This window comes from Dipodomys merriami, unplaced genomic scaffold (assembly GCF_024711535.1).
Source record: "Dipodomys merriami isolate MVZ:Mamm:240054 unplaced genomic scaffold, mDipMer1.0.p SCAF_5, whole genome shotgun sequence".
Lineage (NCBI taxonomy): Eukaryota > Metazoa > Chordata > Mammalia > Rodentia > Heteromyidae > Dipodomys > Dipodomys merriami.
Genome location: NW_027206068.1, coordinates 3,990,985 through 4,010,903, shown reverse-complemented (window position 1 = coordinate 4,010,903; position 19,919 = coordinate 3,990,985). Strand labels below are relative to the sequence as shown.

Below are 19,919 nucleotides of genomic sequence, written 5' to 3'. Positions count from 1 at the left end.
TCAATGCTTAGATTTTTTTAGCCTCCTAAGTAGCCAGGACTGCAGGCATAAGCCACTGGCACCCAGCAAAAGTAGTCATTTTTATTGCAATTATGCCAAAAGGAAGCTGCTAAGTTTCAATGCTACGTGCTAGAGGAACACTCCAGGAAGGACTGGCTTGACATAAGATGACAGACAGATGTGACAAGCGCTCCTGAGACTGCTGTTCATTTCTGATTTCAGAAAGAATTTAAGATGAGGGGACCACTGCTATCAGCCATAACCAATTATACTCTGCAACACTCTAGGATAGTCCTCGTATCTGCAGCTTGCTTAACAGCTAACCTCACTTCTACCTCAGATCCAAGGTGTTCTGTGCTAATCAAACTTGTGATTCACTCTCTCCCACCCCTCTTGGCCTCACCAACAGCCAGTACCAGCTGCTCTGACAGATCTGTAGGGCAGACCGCTTTTCTATAGAAACAATCTATCTCTGCCCAGCATCTCTTACTAGCACATTTACCAGACTGAAATCAAGAGAGAGGAAAAGAAAATTAGCAATTAGCTAATTAATATTTTCAAGGTTTCCCAGGTATTTGTTTGCTTTAGTTCAACCTCACTGCTTTGGGCTTTCTCACAGGACTCTGTGGCTTCCTCCAGTCATGTTCTGCTGCTAACAAGGAGCTAGCAAAGGCCAAAATTAATTCCAAAATTAAGAGTGGTCTTGTACAGGTTAATTGATAGTACCAATAGGCTTGGAAGCAGCATCCTTCTTGCTCTAGTCACACCGTTTTCATTTACTGTCCATGTGGGCACAGAGGTGGAGATGGCCTTAGGGGAGTTTCTGCTTCTCCTTCCTGAAATGGGAATGCTCTGGAGATTCCCTTGTGGCCTTCTCTGATTCAGAACCTCCATCTGTGGCCAGACCTCAAGATTCCTCTGACAGAACCACCAATGAACTGACACCAAACCACAGTGCTTGTTTCTTAGGAAGAATTCCATTTTCATGGGTAAGAATTACTTTCCACTAACCTGCTCAGAGTGATTGTTGTTTTGTGTTCCTAAGAATAAATTCAAGCACTCTCAGATTTCATTTTGCATTGACAAAGACACAATATACTCATAAATTGATATTTTGAACTGCAACCCCTTTGTACAACTACATAAAGATAAAAACTAGAAAAGATAAAGACCCACTTCCAAAAAAGAGAATTCACTTTGGATTCTACTTCCATCATTGTTGTGGGTCCTGGCTGCCATAGAGAATGGTAAAGGTCTTACCAAATGGCATTTACTCTGGCAAGATACCCATGGCATTGGGAAAGGGAACTCTGTACCTTAGCACATCACTAACATCACACCAAGGTTAGTCCTAATTTGGAAGTGCTGCTACTCTTGTTTCTTCATACATCATTGGTAAATTTGCTTTATTGCTGCCAGTTCATTATTGCTAATAGTTAAACCTAAACTGTAGCAGGATGGTTAGAAAGAAGGTTTTAGAATAAAGTAAAAAAATCAGGAGTCACCAATGCTTGAAGGTGAAAGCAAATGTAAACCTCACCTTTGCCAAGCTTACCTAAATAACAACAATGATTCATTATCAAGGTGCTGCCTGCAAATATGTGCTGTTTAAAAAACAGAGAAGATATTTTGATTGCTGCTGTTTTTGAATAACAATGTGCTGAATTACCAAAAATCTCACAGATGAGCTTATATTGTCCTACGAGGTGGATAATATAATAGCACCACTATTAGCCAACTGACACACTATTTCTTTAGATCCTCCTCTTTCTTGTCATTGGGAAAAGGAGGAGGGCATGGGAAGGGGGCCATGGGGTTATTTGGTCCAAGTCACAGTAATAACTGGTCTGCTCTCTGTGAGACTAACACCTCTCCTTCTTTTTTGGTCAGTCGTGGGGCTTGAACTCATGGTCTGGATGTTGTCCCTGAGGGTTTTCGCTCAAGGCTAGCACTTTACCACTTTGAGCCACAGTATCACTTCTGGTTTTCTGGTGGTTTATTGGAGATAAAAGTCTCATAGATTTTCCCGCCTGGGCTGGCTTTGAACTGTGATCTTCAGATCTCAGCCTCCCACAAAGCTAGGATTACAGGCATGAGACACCAGAGCCTGGCTCTTCTTTCTTTCACAATATTAGTCATGTGATGGTTCCTGGTAGCTACGTTCACAGGATGGCCCCTTCTGTTATGTAGTTGTGGCCTTACATTCTCTCCAATAAAATGGAGTGAATGAGACATGGATGTAACTTGAAAACTAGCCTGTACATGATGCATCATGGCCATGTCTTCCGGGGCTTGTCTCCTGGAAGTGAAACAGATGACTGTGTTCATCTTTGAACCTTGGGTCACCCAAAGGTGATGACTCTAACCTTTGCAGCACTATGACAGTGTGTGACCCTTGAAATTTGGGGAACTTACTTGTTATAGCATCTTATACTTGTTATAGCATCTATACTTACTAATACAGCAGCCACAATGTGAGTGTTTGAGTGACATGGAGATGAGCCTACAGGAAAGGGAAATCTGAAAGGGTATTATGACTAGAGTTTTAAACTATTGATATAAGTAGCAGCTTGCAAAGGCTGCTTGTCATGTCTAACAAGCACAGGTACAGACTAATGATGGTGAACCCACACTGAGCAGACCTCCAGGGCAGCTAGCATGGATGGCCATGACACCAGGGGCTTGGGAGCCTCTGAGAAAATGCATCACACCAGTACTGTTATAAGGCTTCAGCTGAAGAGGCAGTATAAATAAGCAGCAAAACCTGGGAGACACAGTAGTCAACAGCATGACTAGACAAAAATATGAAATCAAAACTTCTCACTCCTCTGCAGAGTTCTGCCTGTAAATACTCTGAGGGAGGTGGAAGTCTCTTTCTCTTCTTCATGACTGTGTTCTCATTATGAAGCAGGGCTGGCTGGGGTCACCAGCGCCATTAGGGTCTACACCTGACATATGTACCTGGTTGCCCCAATTCCAAGGCACATTTGTTCAAATAGCAGTTTATGGAATACATGGAGAAGAAAGGGCACATCATTCAGTGGACTATAATATACTACCCTCTCCTTCCGATGGGCAATCTACACTCAAAATCACTACATTTACATTTAGACTTTTCATAACTGAGATAGGTGCAATAGCATTTATAAATCTTTATCCCCCCTATGAGTTCTTATTTCTTTTTTGGTGGTACTGAGTATTGAACTCGGGGCCTCAGGCTTACCAGGCAGGCCCTCATCCACTTGAGCTGTACTCTGCTCAGTTTGTTTCTCATATAGAGTCTTGTACTTTTGCCCAGACTCGCCTAGGACCTTGATCCTCCCCTGTGTGCCAATGCACCTACGAGGATCTATTTCTATTTTACATGAGGCCCTGAAATACTAAAAAAAAAAAAAAGACTATAAATCAGTTACACTAGCTGAATTTTGATCGTGACATGCATATGTGCATTTAGTGTATATCCCTGAACTCCCTACTCTGGTTTCTGAGCACTGCACTCATTGAGACTATCAGGAAAAAAATAACAAAATAATAAAAATAAGATGAATTATTCTTGGTCTCAAGGAGCCTAGAGCTTTTTCTCCTGCTTGTTACCAAATAGCTTCAATGTTTCAACAAAAAGCAATCTAAACTGATGGCTGAGATCAGAAGATAATCCCCAAAAGAAAAATGACAGAAGTTCCAGTTCTGGCACTGCCAGATCACTATTGATGGGTGGACAGACAAGACTAGAAACCACACTTGGCCAGTGTCATAAAACATTTGATATGTAGAGTTTCACTGGTAGTAGTAAAGAACACACAGTTCATCTTTACCCTTCTCCTGACTTAATCTCCCTTCCCCACTAGGAATTAAAGAATACTCAGAGCTGGGTGCCTAAAGAGTAGTATATGTTAAATAAGCCACATCTGCTTTAATGGAACCTAAACAGAAGAATGCCATCTGCCTTGTTAATATTTAGGTCACACTATTTACGCTGTATAAAACTGGACTTCGACATCTACCTTAGGCCCCATGATAAAAAGTTCTATTAATAATCACTCATGAAAATGCCAGCATTCACACCTGCCAGTCTCCACACCATTAACAAACAAGATTCACACCATGAAGGACCAAGAAAGTACAAATGCAAATCAAAGTATAATTTAGCAACTATACCTAAATATGTGTTTTCACTTCACAATAGTCTGGCAACCTCCCAAAATATGTAACATATAAATACATACATACTGTATAATAATTCAAACATATATACAAGGCATAAAGACATATTACCATGATTATTTTCAGCCAATAAGACAAATAATTGCTGTCTTACCCTTTTATTTTTCTTGGTTTCCTTCCTTTTTTATCTTCCAATAATGTCCAGCACAGTCGTTATTACCTTGATGTTACCAAGTTACCTCAGCAGGACAACTCAGAGCCAGCACCTCTGTGATGTCTTTTCCTGAGTGCTCAGCCCAGTATTCCTCTGAAAGGTGACACCAGGTTCCTGGGTGTCCCTTGTTAGGAAGCTCCACCCAGAAATTTCTGGCTTTATGGGAGGTCATGGTTCAAAGGCATTCTGCTCACCATTAATTACAGGTACATGTGAGTCATCTACAGCCGCACAACATACTCTTAGCCAAACACGTATGAGATGAAAAGAACTCCCTGACTCTTCTCACACCAGCTCAAACAATGAACAGCTATAAGTCACTCGTTGACCCTAGCTTTGTGTACACCCACTTCCAATGTAGATCAATAAAAACTGCCCTTCATACACACATGCACATATGTACTGCCTATGAATCCCATAGAAGAGGTTGAATTGTGATATTCGGGTCAATGAAGAACTTAGCTCTTCTCCCCGCTCTCCCCCTTTAAACTATCCCACACTTACGTGGGAAGTACAGATGCCCATTAAGCTGCACCCCACTCAGAAGACCCATTCCGAGTTGCCATGCCAGCAGAGAAGGACTTGGCCCTATCTGGACCTCCATCCCTTCTCCCAGGGAGTGGTTCCTCCTCTGCCTCTGCTGAGCCTAGAACCTGAGGCCTTGGTTCTCAACAGCAGCCAATCGCAGGGGCTGGGCTTAGCCAACCCTGCCTTGGTTTGTCCTCCAGGACCACGTCAATCACTGTACCCACTGTGTGATACTCAGCCCTAAACAAGAGATGAGTGAACAATGATGAGTTCCTGCAGGAGGCTCTCTGTCTCTGCTCTTGTCTCTTTCCTTCTTTTCTGTTTAAATTCTCTATCAGTTTTCTTTCATTTTTCCTTTCTTCCCCGTCTTTCTCAGCATTAAGTGTTCTCATTCCATGATCAAGATTCAGAATTGTGAAAATAAACCATCATTTCAGCAGGTTTACTTACTACCCACCATGCTGATTATGGTTATCAACAGTGTTTTGTATACTTGAAAACTGTTACCACAGTAGATTTAAAAGGCTTTCACCGCAAAAATAAACCTGTGAGTATCTGTTGATATGTTAGCTTGATCCAACTATCCTACAACCTGACATCATGTTCTACATCACAAAGAAATTATATATATGTATATAATTTTTATCTGTCAATTATAGAAGGAAACCATCATACTTTGTGTATGGCCATACACTTTCCCCCTTATACTTACTAAGATAGAAGACCTTCAAAAGTGTCATTACTCCTAGGAGAGAAGGAGGCTAAGGGCATCAACTGCACTGGCTCTACTTTTCTGAAATTTAAAAAACCTGTCTGACAGAAATTTAGCTAGGCACTCTTTCCTTAGTTACAACGACTGATAATGGGATTGGTCTTTATATCTCTACAGTACCATGGATTAGAACTGTCACCATATGGTGAAGGAAGGGTTCTGTTGGCTTTGCAGTGTCCACACCAAATCATAGATGCTTCAGATCCACTCATAAAAAGTATTTCGGGATGTCTCACTAGAGAGTTTTGGTGAGGGTTTAATTTAGTATGATAGGATAAAGTAGGGAGAAATGGAGAAGAGAAATATTCCCTGATCCTCAAGTGGGTTGATTGGTAGCTATTATACTTTAAGCTGGAGGAATACACAGAATCATGTCCTCCTACAACCTCTTAACCTGGGTGGCCAAGAAGGCCACTGATTATTATTGTTGTTGTTGTTATTATTAAATGTAGACATGTATTTATATAAACATAAAGGTAATAGGTGAATATTCCCAGATATGCGTCCCATTTTGCTGTTTCTCCATTCATGAAAAGTTCACAGGTTTGACTATATCCAAAGAGAGGGGGAAATTGGAGGTGTGGCTCAAGTAGTAGAGTTTCAGTCATGAGAAAAGTTCAAAGCCCAGTACTATCTGAGACAAGCAGAAAAGGTCAGATAAGTTGATGTTAGGTGAAATGAACCCCAATATAAGGACTCAAATGCTTTTTCTTTCTTGCTATTGTTTCTAACACATTTATAAGATGATTTCTTTGTTGCTTTGTATGTCCCTCCCCCACGGTATAACTTCTGCTTTCACTGTATTTGATGTTGGTATAATTTGTGGAGGGGAAGGGAAAAAATAAATCGTTTAAATAGGGATACAGGTGGACCCATTGCAACAATGAGATGTACAACTTTGGGGGCGTGGGGGGGGTGAGAGATAGGAAGGGATGGGAAGGGTAAACAAAGGAGGAGGCAACAATGCTTGATAAGAAATGTACTCATTATCTTGCCCATGTAATTGTAACCCCTCTATACGGTATTTTCACAATAAAAAAAAAAGAAAAAGAATCAGAAAGAAGGAGAAGGAAGAAGAGGAATAAAAGGAGGAAAAAGAGGAGGAGGAAGAGAAAAAGAAGGATAAATAGGAGGAGGAAGAAGAAGAGAAGAAGGAAAAAGGAGGAAGAGGAAGAGGTGGGAGGAGGAACAGAAGGAGGAGGAAGAGAAAGAAAAGGACTAGGAGGATGAGGAAGAGGAGGAGAAGGAGAGAAAGACAAAGAGGAAAAGGAGGAAGAGGAGGAAGAGAAAAAGGAGGAGGATGAAGAGAAGGAAGAGGAAGAAGAAGCCTTTTAACTGGGCAGAGAGACTGGAGCATATTGTAAATGGCATGATATTAAGGAGAAAATAAGAAACTAAACCAAACCAAAACCACAACTCTGCATGTTGGGAACTGGTATTGGTATGCAGGAGTAGGGAATGTCAGGCCTCTGGTTAAGGCCCACAAAACCATTTGGTATTTGATGAGAAGACATGTATGCTTTTTGTATGCCTTTTATCAGCTCCCCAGGCCATGTGACTGATAATTTTGTATGGCCTGTGAAAGATGCTTTAAATATCCAAATGGCTCTTGGCAGAAAAAAGGATCCCCATCCTTGATAGGCATGTGTATTGAGAAAGACTCAAAACGACAAGACACTATGTCTTACTATAGGTATTCCATGCAATTTCCCTCTCTCTACTTTTAAAACTTCCCATATGCTACTTATTTTACAATTTTGAATATAAAACCCTTTCTAAACACCCAAGTTGTACGTTTAAAATAGCTGTGCAAAATTGATTTCTAACAACAATTATTTCTATCCTACAAGCACATGGCTTAGCCCTGGGGATATATTTTCTGGTTTTCAATTTGTGACTGTTCCAAAAACAAGTGGATTTGAGCTTTTCCAGGCCAGAAGGATACTTATCCACAGTGACTGTGACAACACTGCCCCCTTGTGGCAGAACAGGCAACACACAGGCTTCCTAGTAGCAATGGGCTAATTCTTTGCTTTCTGCAGGCGGACAGTGCCAGCTGTGGAGAAACACGGGCTGGAATACATGGGGCTCCAGGCTGCAAAAACGACAGCATTTTCTTTCAGTATATTTAAAAAATCTTTCCTGAGAAAGTGTCATTTTCTAATGGACTTCTTGATTTCTGCTCTCCACTACTTAGCCCTCACAGTGCAACCACTCTACTGCAAAATGCAAATTCCTAGAAAGGGCGGGGGGGGGGGGGGGAGAGTGGATTCCAGAAACCTTACTAGTGCTTCTGATAGGGAAATCACTTCAAAATGAACTGCAGGACTCCTCTCCCCCACAACAGAATTAAATAATACATCCTGCCTTGTCTGAATTGAGCAAATGGATACAAGTAATATTGTTATTGTTTTATTTCATTTATTATTGAGGTAGTAATTTCTTTAATCACTCACCAAAAGACTTGAATTTTATGGTAGCAAGCAATACAATGGTATTTTATATGGCCATGTTAATACATTTTAGATTGACTACATTTGTAGATTCTGGTCTTCATGGGGAGAGATTATGTACTTCTAACAGTTCATTCTGGGGAGGAACTATTACAGCTTGCTCAGTGTTCCTCAGGATACAGGATAGTCTCTTTAGAAAACTGTAAAAATCCAGGGAAACTACTTGAAGTTATTTGAAAGCTGAGTCAATTTACTATGCTCAAGCATCTTTCGTTCTTTCATTAGGAAAATGAAGATGTAGCCAGGACTGGTAGATGATGCCTGTAATCCTAGCTACTACTCAGGAGGCTGAGGTTCAAATCCAGGCCAGGCATGCAAATCAGCAATAAAATCTAAGTAATCAGCAATATAAGCTGCAAGTAAAGATATAGTTCAAGTGGTAGAGTGCTAATATTGTATGAAAAAGCTAATCAAGAGTGGGGAGAGGGAAAGGAGGAGAAAAATGAGAGAAAGGGTAACAATCTGACAACAAATGCACTTATTACCTTATTATGTAACTGTAACCCCTCTGCACATCACTTTGACAATAAAAAATGCAAAAAAAAAGAGTGGGAGGCCTGAGTTCAGCGTCTCAGTACTAGCAGAAATAATAACAATAATAATGAAAATTTTTAAAAGGTATATGTCAGAATATAGTTTCCAGGAAATTAATTCTTCCAAAGATGATTGGATTCCTTGCATCGTTTACTTTTTCAAATGCAAATTCCTTCTCACAACTCCTAGATTATATACAAAATAATCCCATTAAACTTTCTAGAGATAAAAATCACTCAACAACAATCTTCAACTTTTCTTTTCTTTTTTTTTGGGGGGGTGGGTCCGGTCGTGGGGCCTGAACTCTTGGCCTGGGTGCCGTCCCTCAGCTCTTCAGCTCAAGGCTAGCACTCTACCACTTGAGCCACAGCGCCACTTCTGGCTTTTTTTTCCCTGCTTATGTGGTGCTGAGGAATCAAACCCAGGGCCTTAAGCATGCAAGGCGGCGCTCTACCACTGAGCCAACTTCCCAGCCCCAATATTAAACTTTTCTAATGAAGCTCCAGTCCATTTCTGATTGCTTCCCAGGGAGGGTGGGTGAGTATTCAGTGTCCTTACAGTGATCTTGCAAAGTCACTGTTTTAAGGATTCTATCTTTCCCCTCTTGAGATGGAATCCCAGGCTCAGCTTTCATTCCATGGCCTGTGCAATACTCAGCCTTCCCCAGGCTGATGTGACAGTGCTACCTTTGGCTCTTCAAGGAGATTTCACTGTTACTGGATCTGAAGCAGCTACTCAGTTTGCACAGAGGCACAGAGCATCCCACAGTAGGAAAGCAGACAGTCACCCCTGAAACTCTTGGAAACCAACACTCAGTCCTTTTATGGAAACTGAAGTGGGAAGAGATTCACAAGGAGATGGAGTTTATCCTCTACTGGATTGACAGGTAAGAGATTACACTCTATCTACCTGCTGTGACTGGAAAAAGGAAGAGCTGTCCATAACTGCTCAAGACAGAGGGCCTTCAAAGCTACAAAGGGTCTGCAGGACCCATGCCTCTGTTGTATGGTCTGACTGAGGATACTGGCAACCAGAAACCAATGGGAAATTTATTTTAAAAAATAGCAGAGAGCTCTTAAGAGATAATCAATTCACTCAAACTCTAGAAGGCAATATTTTTCTGTGTTCATAAAAAGAAAATCAAATGAGGTCATATAACTAAGCATAGAACCTGCCCCAGGCAGAGCTGATGCTGCAAGCAGGTCATCAGCCACAGCTGCTATCCTTATTTTATTAAGTGTTGTTCTGTTTTGAGACTTGGAAGCAGTAAATTATAATTTGCAAGATCATGATTAATCGAATATATTGCAGCTTCATTTATAGACTTCGGTTTACAGTAGGAACCACCATTCCTTTTTGAAATATGGCATATATATATATATATATATATATATATATATATTCTAGAGAACATTCCACATTAGCACATAGTGATCCTAGTCCTTGGCTCTCACAGTGGTATAAACTCATGCAGCTATGTATGCCACAGTTTCATCTCCCAACCCTCGATTGGACATGTGGATGGCTTTCATCTCTTGCTGCTATAGTGATGCAATAAACAGCCTTGCACATGAATCATACAGGTTTTGGCCAGTGAGATGCAACTGATTTCTAAAAGTATGATTTTTGAGGAGTAAATGTACATGTAAGTGGGCTAGATATTGTACAATTCTATTAGTAGAACTTTGTAATTTTTCCCATAAATGCTTTGGATATTTTCTGTAAAGTTTTTGCTAAGATCTGATCTGCTTTTCAGCTCATTGATCCATCCATCCATCCACTACCCATGTCATGAATTATGTTCTTCTCTATGAGAACGAACACACACACACACACACACACACACACACACACACACACACACACACACACACACACACACACACACACACACACACACACACACACACACACACCATTGCTCATTGCAAATTTAAGCCACCATTCATTTCTGTAGCAACAATTATAACACTTGCTTACATTGTAACAGCCAAGTTCTTCCACGTAATAAGATTCCCTACTGAAACATAAACTGCATGTAGAGTACCTGAATTACTTAGAAGACATTTTCTAAAAGCTTGTGGAAAAAATTCAAACTGATGAACTATGAGCCTTAATGACTAACAAGTTGCAAAATTATCTTCTGAAGATGTAAGTCTGTTCATAGGAATGAAAAAAGAATGACTGATATAATAAGTTCAGGTAAAGACTAATTTAGGATTACACCTGAAGAAAAGACTTCTGTATAATCATTGCACCATTTTATTCAGGCTGGTTTGACTCACATAGAAAAGTCCATGAAGCACATGTGTACTGCTGTTGAACACATGGCACAATGCTGCCTTAGTTCCCAGGCCTCATATTAATTCCTTCTTTAAATTGGAAACATTCTTACTCACCACAAGGTTTGGTTACAATAAAAGTTGAGATCTGACTTTTCACAGTGAATTAAAATGAGGCTATTAAAAGGAGCAACCGGCATTAAGTCCAGAGCATTGAATTTGTGTTTTTCCAGTGATTTGTCAGGAAATCATAACATCCCAACACAGCTACTGTTAAACTCCAGAGTGAGAAACTCGTCATTCACGCATATTACTTAATTACTTAACTTTAAAATATAATTGGATTGTTTGCAACTAAAGAAAACTTGACTGTTTTGGGTCCTATAATAAGGATTCCTTTAGCCAATTAGTAGATATAGGAAACATTTTCCAAATACTAAATAAGCTAAGTCTCACGAGCCCAAGAACCTAATAAAAATAAACCAACATTTTGATAAATATGAAATTTAAGTTCTTAAAAAATATTTTTTTCCTTTTGTTTCAGTATTGGGGCTTGAACTCTTGTTTAGTCCACCCCCGCCCTGCCCCACTCAACGCTACCACACTACCACTTGAGCCACACTTATAATAGTGGCTTTTTGCTGGTTAACTGAAAACAAGTATCTCAGGTTTTACTGCCTGATCTGGCTTTAAACAAGGATCTTCAAATATCAGCTTTCTGAGCAGCTAGATTACAGGCATGAGCTACTGGTGCCTAGCTACAAAAATCAGTTTGAAAAAAAAATTAGTTTGAAGCTTGGAATAATACAAGGATTCATTAAAAATTTGCACTTAGAAAAGTTAGTAAAACCTAACAATAGCAGAACATCTTCAAACCTAACTAATGGTGTACAAGGTTTAGAAAGTACCTGTGAGCAGAAGTTCAGTAAGTTTAATGATCACAGATAAACATTGAGATGGCAATATTTTCCTTACTGATCCTAGAGTCAGTAATCTTAGTGTGATTGCAAATCAAATGGCTTCCAAACCTAGGCTACTGATAAATTTGAAAGATAAACTAACCAGGCACAATTTTTTCTTAACAAGTTTAGTGGCTGAGTATAGTGGTGTTCTCTATAATCTCAGCAAAGTTAAGACAGAGGACTGTAAATTCAAGGTCAGTTCTGAGCAACAGAGCGAGACCTGTCTAAAAGGCCAAACATACATTAATAATGATTTTTGAGACACAGATTGCTGTGCTTTTTGGTGTTACCTGAAACAGAAAAGTTCTCTTCTAATGGACATTTTCTACCCTTATACTATTTATACACACTGTTCCTGTGGCTTACATTAAAGTGAAAAGAAACACAAAATTAATGTTTGACGTTGGACTGGTGTGGAGTTACGAAATTAGAAGAGTGATAATACAAAATTTCTTCCTGATACAAAAGAATTCATCCAAGCAATTCTTAAAAGGTAAGTTTTCAACACTTCCATTATTTAAACATTTAAAACATCAATACATATAAAATGTCACGGGTTACATTCTTTAAAGTCTTTAAAAGTATGAAGAACCTTTTTATATGTAACTTACTGTTTGTGTGTACTTGTGTGTGTGCACACATGCATGCACATTTACCAGTCCTATGGCTTGAATCCAGGTTGTGGGTGCTGACTCTTAAGAGGCTGGCACTCTTACCACTTTAGCCTCAGCTCCACTTCAAGCTTTTTTTTCTGGTTAACTGAAGAGTCTCATAGACTTTTTCCCCAGGCTGACTTTGAATTGTGATCCTCAAAGCTCAGCCTCCTGAGTAGTTAGGATAACTAGTGTGAGCAACCGATGCCTAGATTCTGCATGCCAATTTTTAAATGTGAGGGACACAGACAATGTTAAAATATTATTTCAAAGGTTCTGTGAGCAAAGAAAAGTCAGACTGTGAGTAACTGGTATCTCTAGGGCTAGAAAGGAAGGTGGTGTGGCTGGCTATAAAACTGTGGCTGCCCGTAGAAGTTTAGGAAAACAGTTTGGAAAACGATAAATCCAGAGAAGGGCTTGCCTGACTCTGGCCAGTGAGACAGAGAGGAAGCTGAATTAATGGACATTTTCCAAAAAAAAGCACAGGTAACAGAAGAAGAAGCCACATGTAGTTCCATGAGTCCAGCTAGACTACAAAAATCAACTAAATGTAGGAAATGAAGCTCATCCACAATTTCATCAGCTGAAGGTCCTGCAAAACAGCAAGTTCCACCTGGCTAGCGGAGCACCTATGGTCTCTTAGTACTCACGTTCATGCCCCTTCCTGCCACTGACTTGGAGGCTTCCTCGTCGCTCTCTGCCCCTGACAGCTGCTCAGCCTGCAACACAGACATGCACCCATACATTAACTCCAGCAAAAACCAGGGAAACAAGAACAGGAGTATGAGGATAACACACTGTCTTCAGCAATCATGAAGGGAAGAAATGCATTATGGCCACACTTCAAGGCAGCAGAATTTGCAACCGAATTTGGTGGTCCCTTGTTTTCCCCTCAGCTTATAAACAGGAATGCGGTTTTCAATCAGCTCCACACCACAGTGTCCCCTCCTTTGAAAATCATAATGTCTACATGCAAAACTCATGGGAATGCATTTTATCTCTGTTCTCTTTTTGCCCAAAGCATCTCTTTTAGCTTAGAAAACATAATACAGAATTTGCCAAGTGCTGCCTGATGGCTCATTTCCATAATCCTAGCTACTGAAGAGGCTGAAATCTGAGGACCTCTGTGTGAAGCCAGTCTGAGCAGGAAAGTCTGTGAGACCTCAACCCCAATTAACCACCAAAAAGCTGGAAGTAGAGCTGCGACACAAATGGTAGAGTATCAGCTTAATGCTGGTACTCTAAAGCTAAGGGATAGCACCCCAGGCCCTGAATTCATGCCCAGGTCCAACACACACACACACATACACACACACACACGCACACGCACACGCACCACACACACGCACACGCGCACATGCACACACACACGCACACGCGCGCACGCTCTCTCTCTCTCTCTCTCTCTCTCTCTCTCTCTCTCTCTCTCTCTCTCTCTCTCTCTCACTCACTCACCCACACATAAAAAGGGCCCCAACTGATAGGTTGGAGTTAGTGAAGTAGACTAATTCATTATCTAGGCTTTGAAGATTTTACAGTTTTAATATTTACATAGGTAAGTAACTGGGTATATAGTCAGAAATAATTTAACAGTGAACTCCCTGTACATAAAAGCAAATGATAATAATAGGACTAGACATAACAGTGTGAAGAGACTTGGAAAATTTAATTTCCAGGCCCCAATTTGGCTTCCTGATGATCATCTTTGGGGACTTGACCAAAGATTCTTAGTTCTTTTAGAAGAACTGGTTTAAGAAAATAAATAATAATGTCATAATGGTACAAAACTACCACACTTACAATCACTGAAACATAAAGAACTTAAAGAAAGATATTTACCCTTATTTACTTCAACAAAAAGTTATGTACCCATAAGTGTATTCTCTACTGAGCATTTATAAATATGCACACATTCACACATACAATCACACATGCACACACATGTATATTTCTTCCTTAAATGAAATATACAGAAGAGTCACTTTCATGTAGATGCCTCGATAAATCCCCATTCTTTAGAGTTCATTTTCTATAAAATATTTTAGGACTTTTAGGATTCATTTTTTGAGCTATTTACATCAAACACCTTTCATTGATGAAATAAAAAAATGAAGAGAAGTAGTTAAGAAGTTACTGTGTAAGACCACATGCATCACACAAATAATCTAATACAGTCAAGACTTCAATAAGGAAATGTCCACAACACACTGAAATTAAATGGAATAAGGAATGTTGATAGCACGTAAGAAATAACTCCATGATAGAGAAAAGACATGGCATGGCATGAAGAATATCATAGAAGAATCCCTAGGCCAGCACCAAAAGGAGTGAAGAACAAGCTGAGGAATGGAAAAAACTCTGACAACAGGAGGCCTCTGAGAGTCAGGCATCTGTGTGTGTTGAACTTTCCCCATCTAGCAGAAAGCACAGGCTGGCTTCCCATTCAGAGAGACCTGGGTCTAATCCTGGGACTTTGGGCAAGGTATTTGATTTCTCCAAGCTCAACATCTCCACCAGTAAGTCTAGGATGTATCACAATTCTAACCCTTTGGGCTCTGGAAGGTCAGGAACTGTGTTGTCTCTGTCTAGCCTCAGGGAGAGGCACAGATCCTTGCAGTGCTGCTGGGATGCCTGGACATATGCACACATCAATCCTTGCTACATGTAAAACCACACAGGTGGACAACACATCCCCACTAAGCTTGTGGGATTGAAGCCTATCATTCATTACAATGCATTTGTCATCTTTAGTCTCATTTAGTACTAAGGGAAAGTACTAGGTATTAGCAAAATAAATTATTTGACAGAGAGAGATAATGAGCATGTTATCTGAGGAAGCCATTTATGATTTTGAGATTTTAAAACTGATTAAGTATTCATCATTTTATTCTTTGTACTATGACTTTACATTATTCTATGATACATCTATGACATGACATATACTTTAAACATGACATGACTTTGAAGATATTTAATAATCAGCAAGATCCATAAAAATAATATATTGTATACTCCCAAAGAACACCTAAAAACAATATCAAATGGAGAAGTTCCTCAAGGATACTCTTTTCTAGGAAACAGTTTTAATTCCAGCCTCTTTAGACTTCAAATATGAAGTTTGAAAATGGTGTTGACTATGGTATTTTAACTTAACCAACACATACATTTGCTCCTTCACTACCCAAAGGCTGTGTGCTAAGGTTCACCACATGCCAGATTGAAGCACGTACCTGGCAAAGACAGGACTTACAGGCCTGGCCTCCAGCATCCGTGGACTTTGATATCTACAGGTAACTGATACACCTGCATCCTAGATCACTGATCCACAGATCAAGTGTAGGGTACAAGGTCAAGTCATTTCTGTGCATTCTTTTGTACTTAGGGAGTTGCCTTCTCTAAACATACTGATTTAGAAAAATTACAAGATAGATTCCTTATAGCTATCTCAAGAAACCATTTTACATCATGTAAAATCACATTACCTTACTACTGCTTCTTTTATTGACCTTGAAAAAGCCCAGAAATTTCTTCTTCTCTTTATCTGTCTCATCATTGCCAAGTGATGATTTTCTTAATGTTTCTGGAGGAAAAAAAGAAGCAATAAGTTATTTTTTCAGTACTTGAAACAGAAACTAAATGCTTTATTTATAAAGTCGTAAGCGGGTTTGCAAGAGTGGCTCAAGTGGTAGAGCACCAGTCCAGCAAGCAAGCCCAGTGAGCTTGAGATCCTCAGTTTAAATCCTGGTATCAGTTCTCCAAAAGAGAGGGAGGGGAAGGGAGAGAAAGAGGGAAATAGATGATAGACACATAAATTAATTAAGTAACAGTGTTAAATGAATCATTTAAACTGTTACTTCTCAAAGGGAAAAATCCTTACTGTTTCTTTCAAAACATTAGTTTCTGCCCCAAATCCCCAGGTCCTTATAGAAATTACTTCAAGTTCTCATACTGTCTTTCAATGATTTCAGTAATCGCTAGGTAAGGCTGTGCCTTGCAGAAAATGGAAAAGAGCAATCCAACCAAGTTCCAAAGTTGTGCTGTCCACTGAAAAGATGAAGCAAATCACATGTGTAATTTGCTGGCAGTGCATTTAGAAGTACCAGGTGAAATTAATTCTAATTATAGTTATTTAACCCAATATATCTTAAACATTATCATTCTATCACAAAACTGATTATCAAAGTTACTTTTGTTTAATATTCGTAGTAGTGCTAAATCTTGGAAACCCAGTGTTTAACTCAGGCTGACAGCACATCTCCACCCAGAATGACTACTTTAAGTTCCTAGAGCCACATGTAACCTGAGGTGGCCCAAGTGAACAGCACAGCTGTCAGAGCATCTGCTGTAAGAACCATGAGTTAGGGAAACGTGCAAACTACGTAAAAATTAATCAAGAGCCTTCCTGCTCTTTTTTGAACACGGAGTACCAGAGCAATGACTTGTCTAGTCCTGGTGGTATTTAGATCTCCTGGGATGCTCATTTCCAAATTTCTCTCCTTTGTAATTTTCCAGTGAGGCAACTGTTTTTGTCTCTTGTTGCAATTAGGTCCTTCATCTCCCTTTCTTGGTGTTTTTTTTCCTTCTTTTTTTCTTTCAATCAGGATTTTAGCAGTAGGATGGGTTTCTCATTCCAAACAAGACTCTGAGACCAAGATCTTGAGGGCAGCTGACAGCCAGCTGATGGCTGTGGTGCCTTAGAGAGACGGGATTGTCGCCTGTCAAGATACCACTGAGAGCTTATAGATGCAATCCTCATCCCCACCAGGCCTCCCAAATCAGAACTCCTGAGTCCAGAGCTGACATTGCTAACTAACTCAAACAATATTGGGAAAGGCCCCCCGTGCAGCTGGTGTGAAAGCTATTGTCAGAGTACCACATGGGAGGCAGAGTCTCCCATGCTTCTGCAAACTGGCGTCTGGCCGGATCATTGTGAGCCAGTGCTCTGTGCCTGGCACACATAGTCCAGCTCATGACTGATTGTCATTATTCATTTGTTTGCTTGCAAAGGCTATTCTGGCCTTTTGCCATTCAGTCACCCAATTCTTCTCTTTCAAATCACAGCTAGGACAGAGAATAGAAAGCAGAGGTGTTTTCTCAAAGGACAAAATATGCATTTCTATTTATTACTGCCAATTGCCAGTCAGACAGGCTGCTAGTGCACTGAAAAATTTCAGATTGGCATTTACAAACTCTGACACTGGTATATCAACCCAAACACTGACCACCCATCAACGTCTGTGCCTACTAATGCTTGATTTCATATTTTAGTTAGAGAACAACACAAAGGCATGCATTAGTAAACTCTGCCTGTCTACCCAACAGAGCAAATCCAAGCCCGCATGTTCCTTCAGCCATTCCACAGGGGGCAAAGGCCCCTGTCCTATTCACAAGGCTCTCAATGACATGCAAGGGTCACCTGCTAAAGGGAGTGGTGAGTTCTACATCTCAGAACATCAAATGAGGAAACCTCCATGTGGCTCCACAGATCCACATGTGCACATACACTCCCAAGTTAATCACAGCAAATCTGACAAAGAGCAATGTGTATTTTATCAAAGAATAATACCACATCAAAACCATGCATTAATGTATCTATTTCTAGTCCGTGTTGTTTCTAGAATTGAGTGGTAAGTGCATGAGTATACTAAAATAGATAATACTGTAGTAATCAACAGAAACCAAGCCTCTTTGTTTCTGTTCCTGATAAGGACAGAGGGTGATCCTAGGGCAGAGGTCATCCCTGCAGGATGGTTTAGGAACCTGGCACCAGAGCTGACTCACAGAGGTAAGGGTGGCAGGGACTCAAAACTCGCCATCCCCAGATAGGCCTTGGTTAATGGTCTATTTTTAGAGTGGCTTTGGAACTCCTGAGAGACCCTTGAGGTAAGGCGGACACTGTAGAAGTTCTGTGGGAGAGCAATGTGAGAAAACTCAGTGGTGGCATCTAGTGACACCTCCACCGATACTGACTTGTTCTGTTGAGAAGCATGGACAGTGATAGGTAATGTGCCTCACAGAACATCCATGGGGAGACCTAGAATTCATGGCTCCACATGGATGGTTATTTTTACCATGAAATCTCTTTCATTCGAATCGACTCTAATCTACAAGGTATTAAATATTCACCAAGGATTTTTCTGGTGGAGTCACATTTAATCCATAGGAAATTTCTTCCTGTTTGGAATCATCCAAGTGATAGAAAATGATCAAAGTGAGTGAGTGGGTGAGCCCCAGGAAAGGTGGAGTAAAATCAGCTGAAAGATCAACTAGTGTAAGGCATCTGTTTGTCCAGATGAGAAAATAAATCAGGGCAGTTTAGTGACCAGAATAAGGCCTGTAAGCAGCTATGTGGAAGAGGAAGGCCCAATGGACATTTCCAAATATCTCATGAGGGCATTCTTATCCAAGGTCTGTGTGTAAGTTCCAATCAGCAACACTGGATTGCTCCCATGAGGTAATAAAGGAACAATTAGCCCTTCTGTTCTCTTGTTTCCCTGTTCTCAATCTGTCCAAATCCTCAAGAAAAATGATCCAAAAGCCTTTATATATGTGGATCCTGCTAACTCAACTGTTTCCTTGTGTGCTTCTCAGGAGAGAATGCATATTGTCTGAGCATCCTTCAGCAGCAGGGAGAGGGAAGAACAGAAATACATGCTAACACAAAGGGCCTACCAGGCACTCATACACAGATCCATCATACTCCAAGCTCTAGACCAATGCAGAGTTCTTTCAGGAAAGTTTTTTTAAATGACTATTAAGTACTTTAAAACATGGACTATGAAATTTAATCAAATTTTAATTAAACTTCTGGGGTATAGATGCGTATATGGATGGACGTATACTGCCCAAAAGGCTCATCGAACTCTCAGAAGATGGCCGGGTGCAGCTGGCTCATGCCTGTAATCCGGGCTGCTCTGAGGCTAAAATCCGAGGATCTCAATTCAAAGCGAGCCTGGGTAGTCAAATCCAAGAGCCTTCTTGCCCCAATTGTGACCATCTCAACAGATGTGTGATGTGTGAATATACACACATATATATACACATATATAGTGTGTATTTATTATATGTATATATGCCTATATAAAGTACACATTTGTAAATACATGGATATCTCTTTCCGTTCCAGACATGCATAAAAAGAAAATTTCTAAGAAGCACATGTCAAAATAAAAACTAAATCTGGACTAGCCATCTGCATACTTGTCACAGCCCATTTGGCTCAAATGCTGTAGTATGCATGATGGACCTAGCATAAGAGGTAAGTACAGGCAGGCAGAGAGGAAAAGGCACCAACCAT

The 19,919-nt window shown here is 40.2% G+C and overlaps 1 protein-coding gene across 9 annotated transcripts in view; it reads right to left on the bottom strand.

The window, feature by feature from the left end:
- Positions 1–19,919, bottom strand: part of Cobl (cordon-bleu WH2 repeat protein) — a 213,354-nt gene that overhangs the window by 108,424 nt on the left and 85,011 nt on the right. For 6 of the 9 annotated variants that reach the window (XM_069995972.1, XM_069995979.1, XM_069995973.1 and 3 more), the window contains 2 exons: positions 16,105–16,202; positions 13,273–13,341 (listed from right to left, as the gene is read on the bottom strand). In XM_069995972.1, coding sequence (XP_069852073.1) covers positions 13,273–13,341; positions 16,105–16,202 — 167 coding nt within the window. The remainder of the gene's footprint in view (positions 1–13,272; positions 13,342–16,104; positions 16,203–19,919) is intronic. The other 3 variants (XM_069995974.1, XM_069995975.1, XM_069995981.1) reach the window with 1 other exon arrangement.